The 17761-nt window shown below is 39.4% G+C and overlaps 1 protein-coding gene across 2 annotated transcripts in view; it reads right to left on the minus strand.

Moving 5' to 3' along the window:
* Positions 1–13286, minus strand: part of LOC106539176 (inactive ADP-ribosyltransferase arh2) — a 47519-nt gene extending 34233 nt beyond the window's left edge. Inside the window, exons 1-3 of one of the 2 annotated variants that reach the window (XM_087726403.1) lie at positions 12988–13286; positions 6756–6920; positions 3581–3706 (exon numbers count right to left, since the gene is read on the minus strand). In XM_087726403.1, coding sequence (XP_087582529.1) covers positions 3581–3706; positions 6756–6920; positions 12988–13204 — 508 coding nt within the window. In that variant the 5' untranslated portion in view covers positions 13205–13286. The remainder of the gene's footprint in view (positions 1–3580; positions 3707–6755; positions 6921–12987) is intronic. The other variant, XM_014053886.2, reaches the window with a different exon arrangement.
* Positions 13287–17761: the final 4475 nt, after the last annotated feature.

Below are 17761 nucleotides of genomic sequence, written 5' to 3' on the forward strand. Positions count from 1 at the left end.
ACGCCGTTAAAAACTCAGTCCAGCGTGTCATGCGGGGAGACAAAATGGGGGGAGTTGGCTTATCGCCTGCTAGTAGCCCCAGGAGCGGCTTGTGATCCGTGACAAGGGTGAAATTCCTACCATAAAGGTAGTCATGGAATCGCTTAATGCCGGACACTGCAGCCAGGGCTTCTTTATCGATTTGGCTGTAGTTCCGCTCCGTTGAAGAAAGTGTCCGGGAGTAAAAAGCTATGGGGGCCTCTGAGCCATTCGGGAGGGCATGGCTCAGGACTGCCCCTATACCATAGGGAGAGGCGTCGCATGTCAAGACTAGGGGCATCTTATCGCTGTATTGAATAAGGACTGCCGACGAAGTTAAAATATCTTTTATAGCCGCGAACGCGTGCGCTTCACGGCTACCCCATTTCCAGGCCGCTGACCGGTCAAGCAGTCGATGTAGCGGTTCAGCTAGCGAGGCCTTGTGGGGAATAAAAGGGGCATAAAAATTTAACAGCCCCAGGAACGCCTGCAATTCCGCCCTAGAGGTGGGTGCAGGTGCGTTTTTAATGGCGGCAACTTTGGAGGGAGTGGGGTGGATGCCTTGTGCATCGATGAGAAATCCCAAAAATTCTACTTGGGGAACAGCAATTTCGCATTTGCTGCGCTTTAGTTTCAGTCCTGCCTCCCTAAAACGTGTAAGGACCTCCCGCAATATTTTCAGGAGTTCCGAGTGGCTAGGGGCTGCGACCAGGACGTCGTCAAAGTAAGGAACGACGCCGGGGAGCCCATGGAGCAACCGCTCCATGAGGCTCTGAAATATCCCCGGGGCAACCGAAACGCCGAACTGGAGACGGCGGCAACGGAAAGCCCCGCGGTGGGTGACAATGGTCTGGGCCGTAGCCGCGTCATCGTCTACGGGGAGCTGCTGGTAGGCCTGTGCCATATCTAGCTTGGCGAATATACGGCCTTGTCCTAAGGAGTGGAGTAGATGTTGCACTACGGGAACAGGATATGGATTTGCCTGCAGGGCCAAATTGATGGTCGACTTATAGTCGGCACATATTCTCACCGATCCATCGGGTTTTACCGGGAGGACTATGGGAGTTTCCCAACGAGCATGATCTACGGGCTCGATTACCCCCTGCTCTATAAGTTTATCAAGTTCAGCATCTACCTTTGCTCTCAATGCAAGGGGGACTCTGCGTGCCTTCAGCCTGATAGGCGCGACCTGAGGATCGAGGCAAAGGGAAATGGGGGTGCCCTTATAACAGCCCAATCTCCCATCGAACACATCTGCAAACTCGTCTAACACACTATCTACGGTGCGGGGAACTACCCTGTGTACCCCTTCTATGGTGAGACCCAAAGCGGGGAACCAATCCAACCCAAGGAGAGCGGGCAGGTCATTCCTAACAATTAAAACTGGAAGTTTTCCTTTAAAATCTCCGTATTCCACCCAGATGTGGAATATTCCTGCCGTGGGAATCCCATTTCCCTGGTAATCTAGAAGGGAAACCCCAGCGGGGCGCAATTTACTCTGGGGAACCCTGGGGCAAAGGCGGGAAAACAGAGCCCAAGATAGAAGGGAACGGGAAGACCCAGAGTCCACCTCCATTCGGCAAAGCTGACCTTCGAGACGGACGGCGGTGCTAATTTTACGATGGCCGGCGGGAACGTGAGAAGCCTGGTAGACCACGCAGTCGGCGCTGGAGAGCTGGTAGGTTGAATGGCAGTCCTCAGTCCGCCTCGCAGAACGTGGTTGTTGGCGGCCTTTCAGTGCCTGGCGCTGGTCGCTGGGCTGCATAAACGATGGAGCTGGCACGAGAGCCCGGCAGACCCTGGCGAGGTGTCCTTCTCCTCGGCAACGGCGGCAGACGGCGGAACGAAACGGGCAGGATGCGCGGCTATGACGGCCGCCGCATCCGCGGCAAGGAGCGTTTGAGACTGGCTGAGCAGGCGTCGGTGGTTGCTGGTGTGGCCTCCGCTTTGGTTGCGTCCTCATTTGTCCGACGGTTTCCTCCTCCTCATCTTCCGAAGGAGAGGGGTCGTCGACGAGGTTCGTCTGGGTGGAAGGCGCTGCAGCGGTTTGCGCGGGGGTTTTCAGCTGGAGGCGTTCGATGTCGGCCGTGGATTGTTCGGAGAGCTCTGCTGCTCGTGCGGTTTCCACGGCTTGCACCAAGGTAATTTTGTGGTTCCGGAGCATACGGCTGCGCAATTGCACGTCGCGGACCCCGCATACAAACTGCTCCACGAGGTTCTCCTCCAGGTCTGCAAAATCGCACTGAACGGCCACTGTGCGCAAAGCCTCTAGAAACTGGCTGATGGATTCGTTGGGCTTCTGCACTCGGCGGCGAAAAGTAAAACGCCGTGCGATTAAAGAAGGTGAGGGGGCGTAATGGTCCCTCAACCTGGACATCAGCTCATCCCACCCAAGTTTGTAGGCTGGCCTCGGGGCGGCCAGAGCTCTCGCAGAGGCAAACATGGAAGGCTCACAGCAGGATAAGAAGAAACTGCATTTCTCCTCATCAGTCTGCGCCCGGTTCTTCGACGCGATTAGATAACACTCGAAACGCTCCATAAAACCGTCCCATGATTCTCCGGCGGATCCAAAAGGCGCGAAAGGAGGAAGCGATGATGCCATTGTGGTATGAAGCCGGAGGGGGAAGAAGGACGGCAAAGAAAATTTTTGCGTTCGCTGCCGGAGTTCTCAGCCTGAGGAGCGGGTTCTTGCTGCTTCAGACGCGGTGGCAAGCTGGCTTGTTCTCCTCCGTGGTCGCGGGAATCTTATCCCACCTTCGTCGCCAGTTTTGCATCTTGGAGCGAAGGGAGAGGACGCGACAAGAGGTGTAGCAAAGCAGTAACCTTTATTCAAAGCATAGTAACTACGATTCCACGTGGCGTGGTTCGCGCCAAACATTTATACCCCCAAGTTTGAACAATGAGCCAATAGGGCGTCGAGTAGCTCAACCAATCAGGGTGAGGATTAAACCGGCTCCGCCCGAGAACCAATCAGAAAGGGGGACCTTACTTCCTGCGCTAGTATTCAACACTTTTGTTACACTTCCTCATTTGGATTCAAACTTAGTTTATTAAACTATTGTCTAGGTTGTGGCTCTTCCTCCTGTCTCCCAAGGTATTCCCACATACCATTACAGTATCCTGTACAGTATTCTCTAGGACAGGGGTGTCAAACTCATGTCGTCACAGCAGGGTCACATGACATATCGGGACTTTTTTTCCCTTTGCTAAACTGGGCATGAGCATTGGCCAGCGCATGATGCATCCGGTCTATGGGCTGGGAGACAGCCCTGCTCTAGAATTTTCAGGGGAAGGTTAATGGGTATAGAAATGTTTTCGCCCTCAATTTCCCCCTATACTTTAGTGTTTGTCTTCATATGATTAATGAAGTTCTAAGCTTAAGAGATCTCATATATTGTAACATATATTCAGTGTACTAGAACATAATGCCTTTAATTGTACAGATGTCACATAAAACATATGGTACCCCATCATCCAGGATATGTGTTACTCTACTCAGTCATTTGCTAATGACAGTGTTTTATATAGGATGATTAAGTGTGCTAATTTTCCTGGAGATTACCTGTAGGATGGTTATGAGTCATTCGTCCAACTTCAATGCTCACTTCAATGAGAGTTTCCAGCCTTTCGGGCTTCCAGTATTTCATCCCTAAACACATGGCTTTTGTAGCTGCACCAAACCCTGAACCTATATGACAAATGAGAGAGAGAGAGAGAGAGGGAGGGAGAGAGAGAGAGAGAGAGAGAGGGAGAGATGCATGGGTTTAAGGTGTTTGGAGTGTTGTATTAATTTTTCACCCCAGGTAATTTCTCCTCACTTCTTAAATACTATTGATCGAACAAAAGTGCATTTCAGTTCTGTAATGTTTAGTAACAACAAACTTTTGACCATTAATTGGACATATTTCTTTACAGGTAGTCCTTGGCATACAACAGTTCAAAGTTACAACAGCACTGAAAAAAGTGATTTATGGCTGTTCCAGCAACCTCATGGTTACATGATCAAAAATCTGGAGCTTGGCAACCAACTCATATTTATGACTGTTGCAGTCTTCTGGGATCATGTGATCACCTTTTACGACCTCCTGGCCAGCAAAATCAATGGGGAAGAGAGTCACTTAATAACCTTGTCACTAATTTAACAAGTGCAGTGATTCACTTAACAACTGTGGCAAGAAAGGTGGTAAAATGGGGCAAAATTCACTTAACAAATGTTTCACTTAGCAACATAAATGTTGAGGTCAATTGTGATTGTAAGTCAAAGACTACCTGTATAAAATACACAGACTTTCAAAAATCCACTTTGAAATGGTAACAACCTCTGCGTTTTTTCCCCATACAGATGTTTCTTCTAACCAGCAACCCAACAACGGTTCTTTAAAGAACAAAATAAAAGATTATATTATATTTAACAATTTTTAGTTTGACCATTTGGAGCTATTTAGAATTTTAAAATATAAACATCCCCAAATGGCCAAAGTATAATACTAATGATAGCATAATAAATACATATGCTGTGAGGCTTAATTCATCGAGCAACATCTTGCTTAGCAACAGAAATTTTGGGCTCAATTGTGGACATAAGTTGAGGAATACCTTTATCTCTTTCTCACATAAAAACACTGCCTTTATTATATTTATTTAGCCGAAGGTTTTGATTTCTGGACATCTTCCTTCCCCTTTTCAAATCTTCAACAAACCAAGATTTGTTTCTTTTCCTTGAGTACGGTATGTCTGGTGCCCATCACTTGTTTACAAAATGCCTTTCTCTGTCACAGGAATCAAAACCTCCAGCTTCATCAGCTTCAAGCTCAGACACTTACTATCATAAATCACTGCACTATACTAAATGATATTAGGAAGATTGTAGATTCAGTCTTCTTGAATGACTAATTGGGAATTTTCCAAGTTACATAAAGTGGAAAAAATAGCATGTTCCCATGATTGAATGTTACTTATTTTTTCACTCATGGTTTATAGTAATGGTATTACTGACACCTTCTCAAGTTTCCTCTCAGAGTAGTATGAGACAGACAGATTCTTCTCTGTCATAACAACTTGCTACCCTCCAGTTGGCTGAACCATAAAAAGGATCAGATGGAGACATAGAGAAACTATGGGAAACTATAATCCAAGACTGGCCTAGTTTTATTTTATTTCTTCTTCTTCTGGAAAGTGAGGTGGGCAGCTGTTTTGACATCAGTGGTGTACTGCAGTGCTCAGGGACAAAAATAATTGCCATAGTATGTTGCAATGTTTATGCCATGACGCTGCCTTACAAGATGATGCTCCGATTGTGTGCCTTTATGTCCCAATGAAACAGAGTCATATTAATACACTGCTGGATCTGGAATCTGCGTCATCCAGTGGAAGCTGGGCTTTTGAAATATGGCCCCTTAAACTTGCCAGCATTCCGACTATAGAACAGGTTCTGCAGTTTGCACATGTGGGTGTTAGGTTTGTGCATTATACACCAGGAGGGAAAGAAAGTGAAGTCACCGGAGAAATCAAACTATCAGTCAAAGTTTTGTCCTACACTCAGAGGCATCATGTGTATGTGGTTAGATTGTCCCAGGAATCTGATTTCAATAAATGAAACTGATAAAATGTACAGCTCCAGATGAAACATGATCAACTGTTTTGCTGGAAATGACTACAAAATTCCAGGTCAAAAATCTGGAATCAGGACGCATCATGCCAAGAACAAAGACTCTAGAAATAGATATTGAGCTATTTGTAAGCCGAGATAATTTACAAAAGGACACCGAGCTGAACCCTCCCCAAGGAATTCTTGGCAGCTGACTATGTTTCTCCAGGCACATATAGAATTGTTGCTCAGCTATACAGCACACCATGATTTTTTCCCACATGTCAGAGGAGTTATATACCATTGCACCGTGCTTCACAGCATTCTCTAAGTGGTTTACAAATTTCAGCATATTGCCCCCAACAATCTGGGTCCTTATTTTACTGACCTCAGAGAGATGGAAGGGTGAGTCAATCATGATCTAGTCAGGATTGAACTCCTGGCTGTGGACAGAGTTAGCCTTCAATACTGTATTCTAACTACTGCACCATCGTGGCTTCTAATATATATAAAATGATTGTTGTTGTTGTTAGTTGCGAAGTCGTGTCTGACCCATTGCGACCCCATGGACAATGTTCCTCCAGGCCTTCCTGTCCTCTACCATCCTCTGGAGTCCATTTATGCTCACACCTGCTGCTTCAGTGACTCAATCCAGGCACTTCATTCTGGGTTGTCCCCTTCTTCTTTTGCCCTCAGTCTTTCCCAGTATTAGGCTCTTGTCCAGTGATTGTAACTGTACAGGAATATTAGCCTAGTCCCCACTTATCTTGACTTGTCTAGCATTCCTTGCCACTTACTGTAACTACTTTAGGCTATTTTGAAACAGGGTAGGGACTCCACACCCAAAGCTTCAAACTTTATGCAGCCCTTGAGACCTTTAAATACAGTTTCCAGAATATTTTGAAAACCTTCTCAACTGTGGTTTTAATAGGTCAGACAAAAGAAAAGTCTTAAATAAATGGGTAGGTTTTTTTTTTAAATTCAGAGTAGTTTATAATGAATTTAGATTCAACACCATAATTGTATATTTGGTTCTGTCCTAGAACTTTGGGATGTCAAAAGACCATGGCCTTTGATCCAACAATGGTCTGCATCTTTTTTTCTGAAAGAACAAGAATGTAATATGGCTTTTGTTAAATGTTCAGCATACCTTTCTCATTGAAGGGTGTATGCCAAGCAAGGAGGTAATTATCTGGCTTCAATTGAGAGCATCCTTCAATAGTAGCAGGATCTGACCTTCTCTCAGAAAGTTTTTCAACAGCATCAACATAACGTTTAACAAGTTCGCGATACAGATCTTCTAAGCACCAATAATCTATGCAGGCAAAAAATAAGATACATTTGTATACAGCAGGAAATGTTAAAAAAGAAGGAAGAACATGAATGATGTCTGAACCGAGCAATTATTTCATTGTCACAGTCATTTAACATGCTACATCATTACAGTCTTGGCATACATGAATGGCAATGATAAATAGAACAGCTATGCATGGTTATCAACACATTAGTCTCATTACACTCAGCCTGGCTTATTTCTATCTCTGCTGAGTGAGTTTATGATACTATAGGATTACAATTTTGGCTGCAAACATTTGGATAAGCAGTAAATGGTAGCAAAGTATAAATTCATGAGAAATGTAAATTATAGTACATCTACTTTGAGAGGAAAAGTAAGTGAGGTCCATAGATATCACTGAACTATAGTTCTCCGTGATCCCAACCAGCAAGTTCACTTCTTAAGAGTCACAGATCCTCTATTTGTGAATGATTAGAAAGGCAGTGAACTTTGCTATGTCACATGGAACACATGAATATGATTGTTTGAAGGTGGAAGAAACTTCTAATGTAATTTACTGGATTCCCAGAATGGATTGCCCTTGCAACTATGTGTGACAGATAAGCTATCCACCAGATGGTGAGAACACAACTGAATGGTTACTCATTGGTAGCATCACATTGCAATGACTAATTCAATTTTGCAGCTACAATGATTGTTGGCTGAGCAGGGACAAAAATAACCAGAGAAACATTGAATCTAGGGAAATGGGCCCATTGTCAGTCAATAGAAGTGCTGATTTATCATGAGTCTATTACGGTGGCACAAGAAATAATTAATGACTTAATAGCCAGTTATCAACACTCTAATTAATAACTAAAAGCTACACACAACCAGATATATATGCACATATTCTGAAGAGAGAGAAGTTTCCCGATGGTGCTTTCCAGGTTGAGCCTGAAAGAATGGAAGTATAAATCTTTGTTCCCGGTGACTGACTCAGATTGCGTCCCGCAACATTATTTTGGTATGGACATGTATATTTACTTTCATTCACATGCGTATGGGTTGAATACTGGAAATAAAAAATAAGTGGAAAGTTCTTTGTACATGCAGGAGTTCTTTTTGCTTTACCACAGAGTTAAGAACATTGTTTTATCTCCATCATACAATTTTATTAGAACCCAAAAGACCTTGTATTTTGTAACATGATTTAGCCAAACAGATGTATTTAGAAAGTTCACAAACAGAAGATCAATGTCTCCTTCTAATGAAGTGTAGCAGATAGTCATTGTTCAAGGTTGTTGCCTATGATTCAGATGTAGCATCAGAAGGCAGTGTTAGCACAGCTCTTTATGAATATGCATACTTTTCCGTTAAAAAATTCTAAATAGTAGGAAATGCTATTGTTAAGTCTGTGAAATGTAAACACACTTTTCATATTTTTGCTGTTCCTGAATCTTTCTGCATTTAATTTCAAAGGTTAGTGCTCTGAAAATTAAAGGACCCATATCTTCCATATCATTTATAATTTATGCACTTCTGTTAAGTCTCTCCTTATCCTCTATTGCTGTAGGTTAAAAACAAACCAATGCAACCATTGTTCAGCAGATTTTTCTTGTAGAGAAATTGCTTTAGCTCTCTATTTGTTTTAGATATCTGTGTTTGCTCTTTTCAAATGCTTGAGACTTATAGAGACTTGATAATCAGTAAAATCATAGGATGGAATATTATGGTTTCTGGTAGGTTTCTGGAAGGACATTCATTACTGGCAATTCTTTTTGCTAGAATTGAATTTGCTGTTTTAAAAAAAACAGCAACAACTAGACACTGTGCTAATATTTTAACTGAACTACCCAACATGACAGCAAGATTATTTTCTTGAGCACTCACTCTCTGCTCTAAGGCAGTACTAAACAAGTGTAGATAAAACGTATCCCGACTGTAAGTGACTTGATATTTAAAAAAATAGTTTTATTAAAGATTATAATTGCAGTAGTAGTAAATAATATAAATTAAAAGAAAGAAAAAAGGAAGGAAGGAAGGAAGGACTTGCAACCTTCATCACAAGTATAAACAATTTTAGTAACTTTTCATCTCCTGTTAATTACAGCCTATGATGTTTTCATTCCATGTCCCATTCTTATCTATAATCAAATCCATAAAGCATCATCATTTCAGTCCTAGCAGAACTTCATTAAGGATTGTCAGAAACAACAACATATCAACAGTATTTTAACTTTGATAAAATAAACTAGCTTTATATTCCTTCTTTTACTTCTAATAACTTGATCTTTAGTTAAAGTACTACAATGTTGTAGAACTTGATTTCATTTATCTTTTGCCCCTTCTCATAAGATTCATGGAAGCTTTAAGAAACCTTTTATAAATCTAATATAAAACAATTATCCAGAGCAATATCTTGCTTTATTATTTGTAATTACTTGTTGCTTTTTAAAGCATGAACCCATTTCTTTTGTACGCCCAATGAGACATCTTTTTGCATGTCATTAGTATATCTACTTTTAGTGTCAGTTCTGTCTCTGTCTTGTTCCTCTTCTATCATTTATTCCACAATAACTTTTGGACATAGTCTACCAATAGAAACAAACATCACTATTGACGTTATTCATATTAACTTCTGATGCCATATTTCAAAATGGTCCTTCAATATTTTCAATATTATATTTTGTATCATTCTGAAGGAGCTAATTAGGGTTTTTATTCTTTAATTAAAATGTGTGGTTCCTTTAGCATCCGATTCTTATTCTGCATATTTCCATTGTGTGTTAGAAAAAATTCAAAACAAATCCACTTTCCAAAAACTTATTCATGTGATCAACTATCTCCGGTTAGCTCATCTCAGGAGAGCCAAGAATGAGTGACATGCTTCAGGTCCCTTGTATGAAACAGTCCCTCCTGGCAGGATCTAGAAGGTGTGCCTTCTTTGTTACAGTGGCTGCCCTATAGAATAGAATTCTACCCAAGGTTTGGATGGCTCCAACCCTGCTGATCTTCCACAAACGTAGTTTATTCCCTGGGGCATTGGGCCAGAGTATGGAATAAGAACATCCAGAATTGAAAAGATAGTATAGCTGTTGTTGGCCTCATATATTTTGTTTTGCATGTTTGTTGTGGTTTGGTTTCGATTCTTTTGTTTATTGCGCTTCTAACCATTTATAAGCCATTCAGAGTCACTTTTGTAAGTTGGGCAGCTGTGGAAATCAAATAGGAATACATACTTAGGGTTTTTCTGCACACCTTGCCAATCGTAGAAGTTGCAACAATAGTACTTGGAAGACATAAATTATCAATGTACTTTCAACACATCCCTGACCCATCACCAGAGAGCCAATACACATTCATGTGTAATATATGATGTAATATATGATGTGGTAGCAGAATCCTAAGGTTGCCAGGACTTGTTTGGATGGAAAGCCAAGAGTAGGTCTCCGGGCTAAAGATCCTCCACCTTCAGGGTGCTGCTGTGTTTGCTGTGCTCAAATCAGTCCTGGCACACCATTTGATCAGTGGGGCTGGATAGCTGCCATTTTTGACATGCATCCAGAGGTCTTACCACATGTGAGTGGCAATTGAAGAGTTGCTTACCCCCACTTGGAGTTTAAGTGGCTTAAGCCATCACTTCCATGTGATAATGCAGAGATGGGAAGGGGAGGCTGATCTTGGTATATGGAAAACTGTCACAAAAAAGACATTCACTTTTCTCTCCCCTTTACTTCTCTTCCCATGGATGGTAGGAGAAACCAGGAAGAGACAAGTGGTGTCCCTGGTTACAGTTCTCCAAACACTGTGTTAAATTGGAAATCTGACATCAAGAGGCCTTTCACACCCTGTTTGTCTCCTCCCCTTGGTTCTTACATGGATAGCACCATATTCCATCTTTTTATTGAGACAGAATCAGGGGTGGAAGTATTGCCAGCGTGTTTTCCTACAGGCATACCCTATGTTGCCCTCTGCCCTCAAGAATAGTACTTCAACACTGCTATGCAAAAGACCACTCAGAAAATGGCTTAGTTCATGATGAATGGCAGCAGTGTTGACCCATGGAGGAACAAGCCAATGTACCTGTTATTTCTGGCTGAGAACCATTGTATTTGACCAGTGGTTGTCATGTATTTATTCAGTGTCCTAGATAAGAGACCCTTACCCTTTTATAAAATAGGAATTATATTGGTGTAATAAACAAAACTGCTGTAAAGTGTCATTAGCTGCTTCTGGAATAATTAAATTAGGATTCTAATAAAATGAAATGGCCAGATGTACCTTTCTTCTTGTATTTTATTAAGGGCTTGAAAATAGAATTACTCAGAAAGCAATTTGAGGATGGATATCTGTTTATTGGTTGCCTATTTAATTATATCTTAATTGCATCTGGTTTAATTTGAATTAATTGTTTGTTAATGAATTTAGATAGTTTCATGGCTTTGGTTTTTGTATCGATCATTGTTCTGTTTGTGAGAATAATTGCACATCAGCACAAGTCCTTGTTAGATATTGTAACATAGAAAAAGAGAGAATAATAAATTTCTAAATGGATATTTTACTGCTATGTCTGTGACATCCACTGTGCTTGTAACTAACATTTCTAACAAGCATTTTGCATTTCAACAGATTTTTTAAGTATGGAAAAGCAGTTGAACTATCAAAATACAAAAGCAGAAAATGGATTTCTATCTATTTTCCATTTTCTAGAAAGGTAGCATGGTTAGTTTCCAGATAACATGGTTATTTCAAACTTATCCTTTGTCAAATACCCTTTTTTCTGTCAACTGGTGGATTATAATAAACTATCAACATCTATATTCCCTGTTATAAAATGGCTTTTATCTATATAACTTCATTTTAAATGTTATTGAGTAATGCTTTATATAATAAAAGAAACAGCCTATTTCCCTGTTTAGAATAAAAATAGACAAAAACACTGAATAGCTGCTGCCTGTAAATACAGTTGATGAAATCAAGGTCAAGGTGTATCCTGACAAGTCGTGTTATACATATTGAGAGAAATATGAACTTGCTAATTTGGAACTACTGTATCTAAAAATGGTTGCAGAGCCGGCTGATAAGGCTTCCAGATAACCTTAATGCTCAGAGGTCAAGAAGCAAGGGACATATGACGTGTATTTAATCATTGACTATATTCAGAAGTATGCTAGTCATCCTTTGCTTTGATAGGTTGACATCTTGCCATTATCTTTAGGGTGTTAGCTCTATCTCACTTCATTGGCTAACTAGTAGCTAGATAAGAAATACTCAAGATTCTCCTCAACAGATCAGTGGCAGCTAATTTTAGAACAGCAGTCAGATACAGGGATTTAAATGAATTTCATTGACTTTGACATATCTGATTCTACAATACACACAAAAAATAAGAAAGCAATACAGTTTAGGAAATGCTTTTTTCTTTACCAAAGAAACCTATATTATATCTGTCCCCCTGAACGTGCATGATAAACTGGGTACAAAATACAATTGTGTGAATGTTATATCATTTTTTGTTGATGCAGGAGGCTGATTTTTGCCACACCAAAGAACTGCTTATCTATAGGGCAGAACTGGCATTTGAGATTAGTTTTTCTTTCCGTATTCACTCAGTGTATCATGCAATCTTAATGTATTCCTTTGAACCAAATTTATACATCCAAAATGAGCTAATGTACAACCTTGCTAATTGGAATTCAGCTTGATGCATAAATAAAATAGAGCTAATTTTGCACTTTAAATAATTATTTAATTTTTTACTAGGAATAAATTATTTATTCCTAGCATTATTCATAAAACATTTTATGATAGACAAGTATGATATTTCAAACATTGCAGATAAACATATATGCATAGTGCCTCACTACAGGTGACTTTATGAGTTCATGGTTGAGGTAGCATTTGAGTCATAGACTTCCTTCCTTATGTACACTCTTTTTTACCTTATTTAAGTTTAGGGCAAACACATGGCCTATTAAGCTTCATTCACCAAAGGTAGCATTAACTCACTGCTCAGCTAGTAAACATGATTATAACAGCTCTTCTCCAGTTCTCTTCCTACCCTCCAGTCTGCATCCAGATAATAACATTTTTCCTCTCCTACCTGTGATGAGAGCTTCAGCTGTTGCCATGTGCATCAAAGTATTGTCGCTTATTGGCCATTTGTCGGAGGACAAGACCAGGTTCCCGAGTCCTCCAATTTCTTTCAATTCTTCTTGGATCTTTGCACCTAAAGCATTGTTTTCATGAATAAAATTTCGATAGCCCAAAGCATCCCCTACCCCTGCTAGTAACAAAGCAGCCTTAAATTTCTCCATCATTAAATGACTTGCGTGTTCAGTTCTCTTTGGTCTCAAATAGGCTCTTGATGTTTCTTTGTTCCTTTGCCTTCTAGCTTAGATTAAGCAACACTTTATATCGGAGCCATTGTGTCATTGCAAAGAACTGTCCGTATAAGGGAAGCCTGGCCTTTCTTGGCATGCATATATGCCAGTGCTTCTCTGATAGCCAATGGTCAAGATAAAACTGTTAGTTCAAATATTTTCCAACTTATTTTTAAGCTGCAAGCTTAGAATATGTACAGAACACAAATAAGTGTAGTTGTAAAACTCAGAAGCCCTAGGACAAAGCAAGCCAAGAAATATCTGATCTCTCCGGTTTATGTAACTCTATCCCTTGAAAGACATGTATTGAATTAAGAGACTTATTTTTATAGGTGTTCAAATTGGTACATTTCTCCAATTTTGGAATCATTGCCTTGTTGTGTTTCTTTAAGGAACACAGAAACACACTGATTTTATGGACATCACACTCAGAAGATCAAAAACATTATTGAGAAAATAATTCAAACCTGTACTGAAACAAATCTCTTTTCCAATCCCTACATTGAACTGAAACAGCTATAGATTTGTCTCCATAGTATCATCTTCAAATGCTGTCTAGATGCAAGTACTATGAGATGCATAAACAATTGGAACTGATTTTCCTGCTCAGCATTTGCGCATTAGAATCACTTTGTTGTGCACATATATAGATGAATTATTCTGCACTTCTCAGAAAAGATTTCATTGACTTTTTTTTGATTCCCATCATCTTATCTTTCTTCCTTGTTAAAACCTGACATTTGTGTAAATGATAAAAATAAGTAGGTAAGTTTTATATTACCTCACAATGAAAAGATAGAAGTTGTAATGATTAATTTAAGATTGATAGTTTAAATTGTAAACTGACAAACCAACGAGACACAAGGACAGTTCTCCACCCCCCATGCCATCACTCTGATAAACCAATTCCCACAAAACTACCTAAAAGGCATTATTACCATCATTATTTTCATCTTCTCTATTACCTATTTCCTTATCTTATGACTATAATTTTGTTGCTTTTCTTAAAATTTACTCTTAAGTAAAATTGTTTACTTAGTATCCTAGTGTGATTTATGTTGATTGCTTATTTAGTATTTATGACTACCACTAAGTGTTGTATCTAATGTTTTATGATGAATGTATTTTACAATGATTATGCTAATGATCTATCACTATTGTTGTATGTACATTGAGAGCTTATGCACCGGAAACAAATTTCTTGTGTGTCTAATCACACTTGGCTAATAAATAATTCTATTCTATTCTATTCTATTCTATTCTTTGTAGATGTGTGAGGATACTTACAAAGCAAGTTAAAAAATAATAAAAATTATCATGTAGCATTATGAGTAATTTTAGCATTCTTGAATTATTTCCTATTATAATAATGCAAACATTATTTTAGAAACAAAATTATTTTATTATTAACCATGACTGGGAAGATGCAGCTTACAAATACAAACTTACTGTTATTTCAGTAAATGTTTCAATTCCTTTCAGTGATAAATGCTGGGAAAAAGATAAAGCATTTTGACTTTTGCAAAAAAGTTCTAATCTTTATTCCAAGTCATATCTTTTTGGTAGAGAATTTAACAGGGTCGCAGTTCCTTCCAAAGAGGCATTTTTTACAATATGCTGTGCCTAAGGAAATGAAGTAGTTGGAAGGTATATGAAGTATATGCGTGGAAACAGCCATGAGAGCTTTGACTTCATAGATTGTGAAGAATCTCCTTTAGATTTGGAATTTAATTTTCAAAAGAAAAAAATTCACTGATGCTTGGTCAGCCCAGGGGTGAAATGGTACCAGTTTGGACTGGTTCACCCAAACTGGTAATAAAAAATGCTACTGGTTTGCCTGAACCGGTAGTAAAAAAAATGCTACTGGTTTGGGCAAACTGGTATTTCCAACAATCAGTTGTGACACGATTTATATTAGCTAGAAAGCAGGATTTCCTGGCACATCGGATTTCTCCCATTGTTCTACTTACCTTTCCAGGTGCGCTTGGTAGCAGGCTCCACCCACCCGTCATCATGTCCATTTTTGTCGCTCTGTGCATGTATGGAAGGTCCTGCGCATGTGCAGAGGTGGTCTGTGCGCTCACATTTGCGAACCGATAGCGAAGGTAAGTTGATTTCACCCCTGAATCAGCCCCATCATCCTGTGCTGGCATTTCCCTTGTTGTTACAATCCCTGCACTATGAAGTTAACATATTGTAGTTATCATGCAATTACTGGTTAAATCTTGTGTGCTACAGAAGAATCATGCTGGGTTTGTCCTAAAGAGCTGGACAAATTCCAAATGACTTGTTATACTGTATTTGGTCTACAGTTTTACTCTTTCAACCTGCATTAAACTTAAATTTTGATCTGTTTCATGTGATTTTGTGAAGAACATTTCATACTAGTGATCTTGAAGATACCGTCTTCCAATTTGAAATAACTTTGATTTAAAAACGTGAACTGATTGAAGAGTATAAAATCTTATAAGAAGTAAATGAACATATTCCACTAATAAGAAGTGAATGCCCAGTGCACACACTTTGTTTCAGATAAACAGTTCCAACAAACATATTATTTATGCTGCAACAAGGTAAGCGATTGAATTCACACTAGTTTTGTAAGCTGTGTATGAAGACCATTAGTAACCACCTTTTCTCAATCTTGGTTTTTCATTTCCTACAAGCACAGAAATCTCTCATGTATCAATGATAGGTGGAAATATTTAGTTTGTCTTCATTTTAGCTACTGATACATTTAAGAATATTGCTCATTGTAGGAAAGTTTAAGCGTTTCCATTTCTTAAAACTCCCGATATGAATAGCTTGATATTGTCATAATAGGATTGCAAGAGAAAATAAATCAACTCTAATACAAAATGGTAATGTCTGGAGTATGTGGTTGTTTCCCTAGTTAAAAGAATAAACTCTTTCTGTTAGAAAATATTAAGACTTAACATTTAAACATGTTTTAACACAATTATGTCTAATGAGTTTCTAAGCAAAACTTTTTTTGTTTTTAAATTCATTTGAAGAAATTCAGTGAGGGATACTTTTGTATTTGAGAATGCAACAAAGTAGTACATTAGTCTTTAGTATTATTGTAATTGTCTGAGACAAGAAAATGAAACAATAACAACTGAGTTACTGGCATCTAGTGGTGGAATGAGAGATAACCCATTTCTCACATTTCTGTCGCTAATGTTCTCAACCCCCCCCCCCGGGGGGGGTGTACGCTCTACCATGCTGAAGTTTTTTTAATTCATGCAGAATTCCACTTTGAATTTAGCATACATGTTCTCTTGTCTGTTTTCACAATGACCAATTATACAATGAAGAGCAGTTAGTTTTAACAATCATGTGAAAGACAGATTTTAAGAAAGTATGCAGGATCCCAAAATATGTCTATTTTTCAAACCTACGCTATACAGGAGGCACAACAGCCACTTTTTACATTTGCCATTCCTTTTATTATTTTATTTGTAGTCAGACAAAAAGAAAGCAACAGTACTAGCACAGAAGCAATTCACTTTGAGTCAGGATCAAACCCAGAGTCAATAACCAGGCAACACACTATTTCTTTCTGACTAGTCCTTTAGAAGTTGCTCACCACCCTGAGAATATTTTAATACAAAACACAAGATACTCTTTTGCACACTTATTTCTGCCGAGTACTTTTAAGCAGCTTCAATTTCGGTTGAAAATTAAGCACAGTGATAGTAGCAGAATTTATCTGTATATTTAAAATAATCAAGGCTTCTTTATTATTAAATACATGGCAAGGTTATTGATACTTAAAGCCACCTTGCTATAGTCACCCTTTAAAGGAGTGGTCTGTAGTCAATTTTGGATATAACAGTATTATAATCCAGACAGCATCCCAAAATAACCTGACTATTAGTTTTTGGGAAGCCCTGAACAGAAAACAGGGCATGTTTTCTCAAGAAAATGCTACCCAAGTTTCAGGCATGAGTAAGAGGCATCCCTAAATGCCTCTTACAAATCTCTTACTTTCTGAGTAAGAGGAAAGGAATGAAAGTGCTGACTTGATAGGCAACACTCTGGGGAACCATAAGTAGTGAGTTGAGTGAAGCAAGAAAGCTGTTAGGAAGATGGCCTGAATGGGCAGTGGCTGAGAGAGGCAGGTAGCAGAAAGCCGATCATGTGGGCCATTATGGTATGCAGTCAGTTAGCGGATGGAAAAGCAGGAGACTCTGGCTTGTAGCCCCAACAATGCTTCTTTGCTGAGAGCAGATAGAGAAGCAGGACTGATAAAACTTCCTTAAGTCTGGCAACAAGAATGGTGTAATTGACCTCCAGGAAGGGAACAAAGAGAGAGATAGAAGCGTCTATCAAACCATTAAATTGTGTGAATAAGGAGTACAAACTTCATTTGGCATTGGAATGAGGAAAACATTTTTTTTAAATGGAGGTTGTAATAAAAAGATTTAGAAACACAGAATACTGTATCAGGAAAATAAATTAATAAATATTGCACTGTATTCGCTATGTAGA

This window comes from Thamnophis sirtalis, unplaced genomic scaffold, assembly GCF_051295495.1.
Source record: "Thamnophis sirtalis isolate CommonGarterSnake01/CBP01778 unplaced genomic scaffold, rThaSir2_p1.2 scaffold_12, whole genome shotgun sequence".
NCBI lineage: Eukaryota > Metazoa > Chordata > Lepidosauria > Squamata > Natricidae > Thamnophis > Thamnophis sirtalis.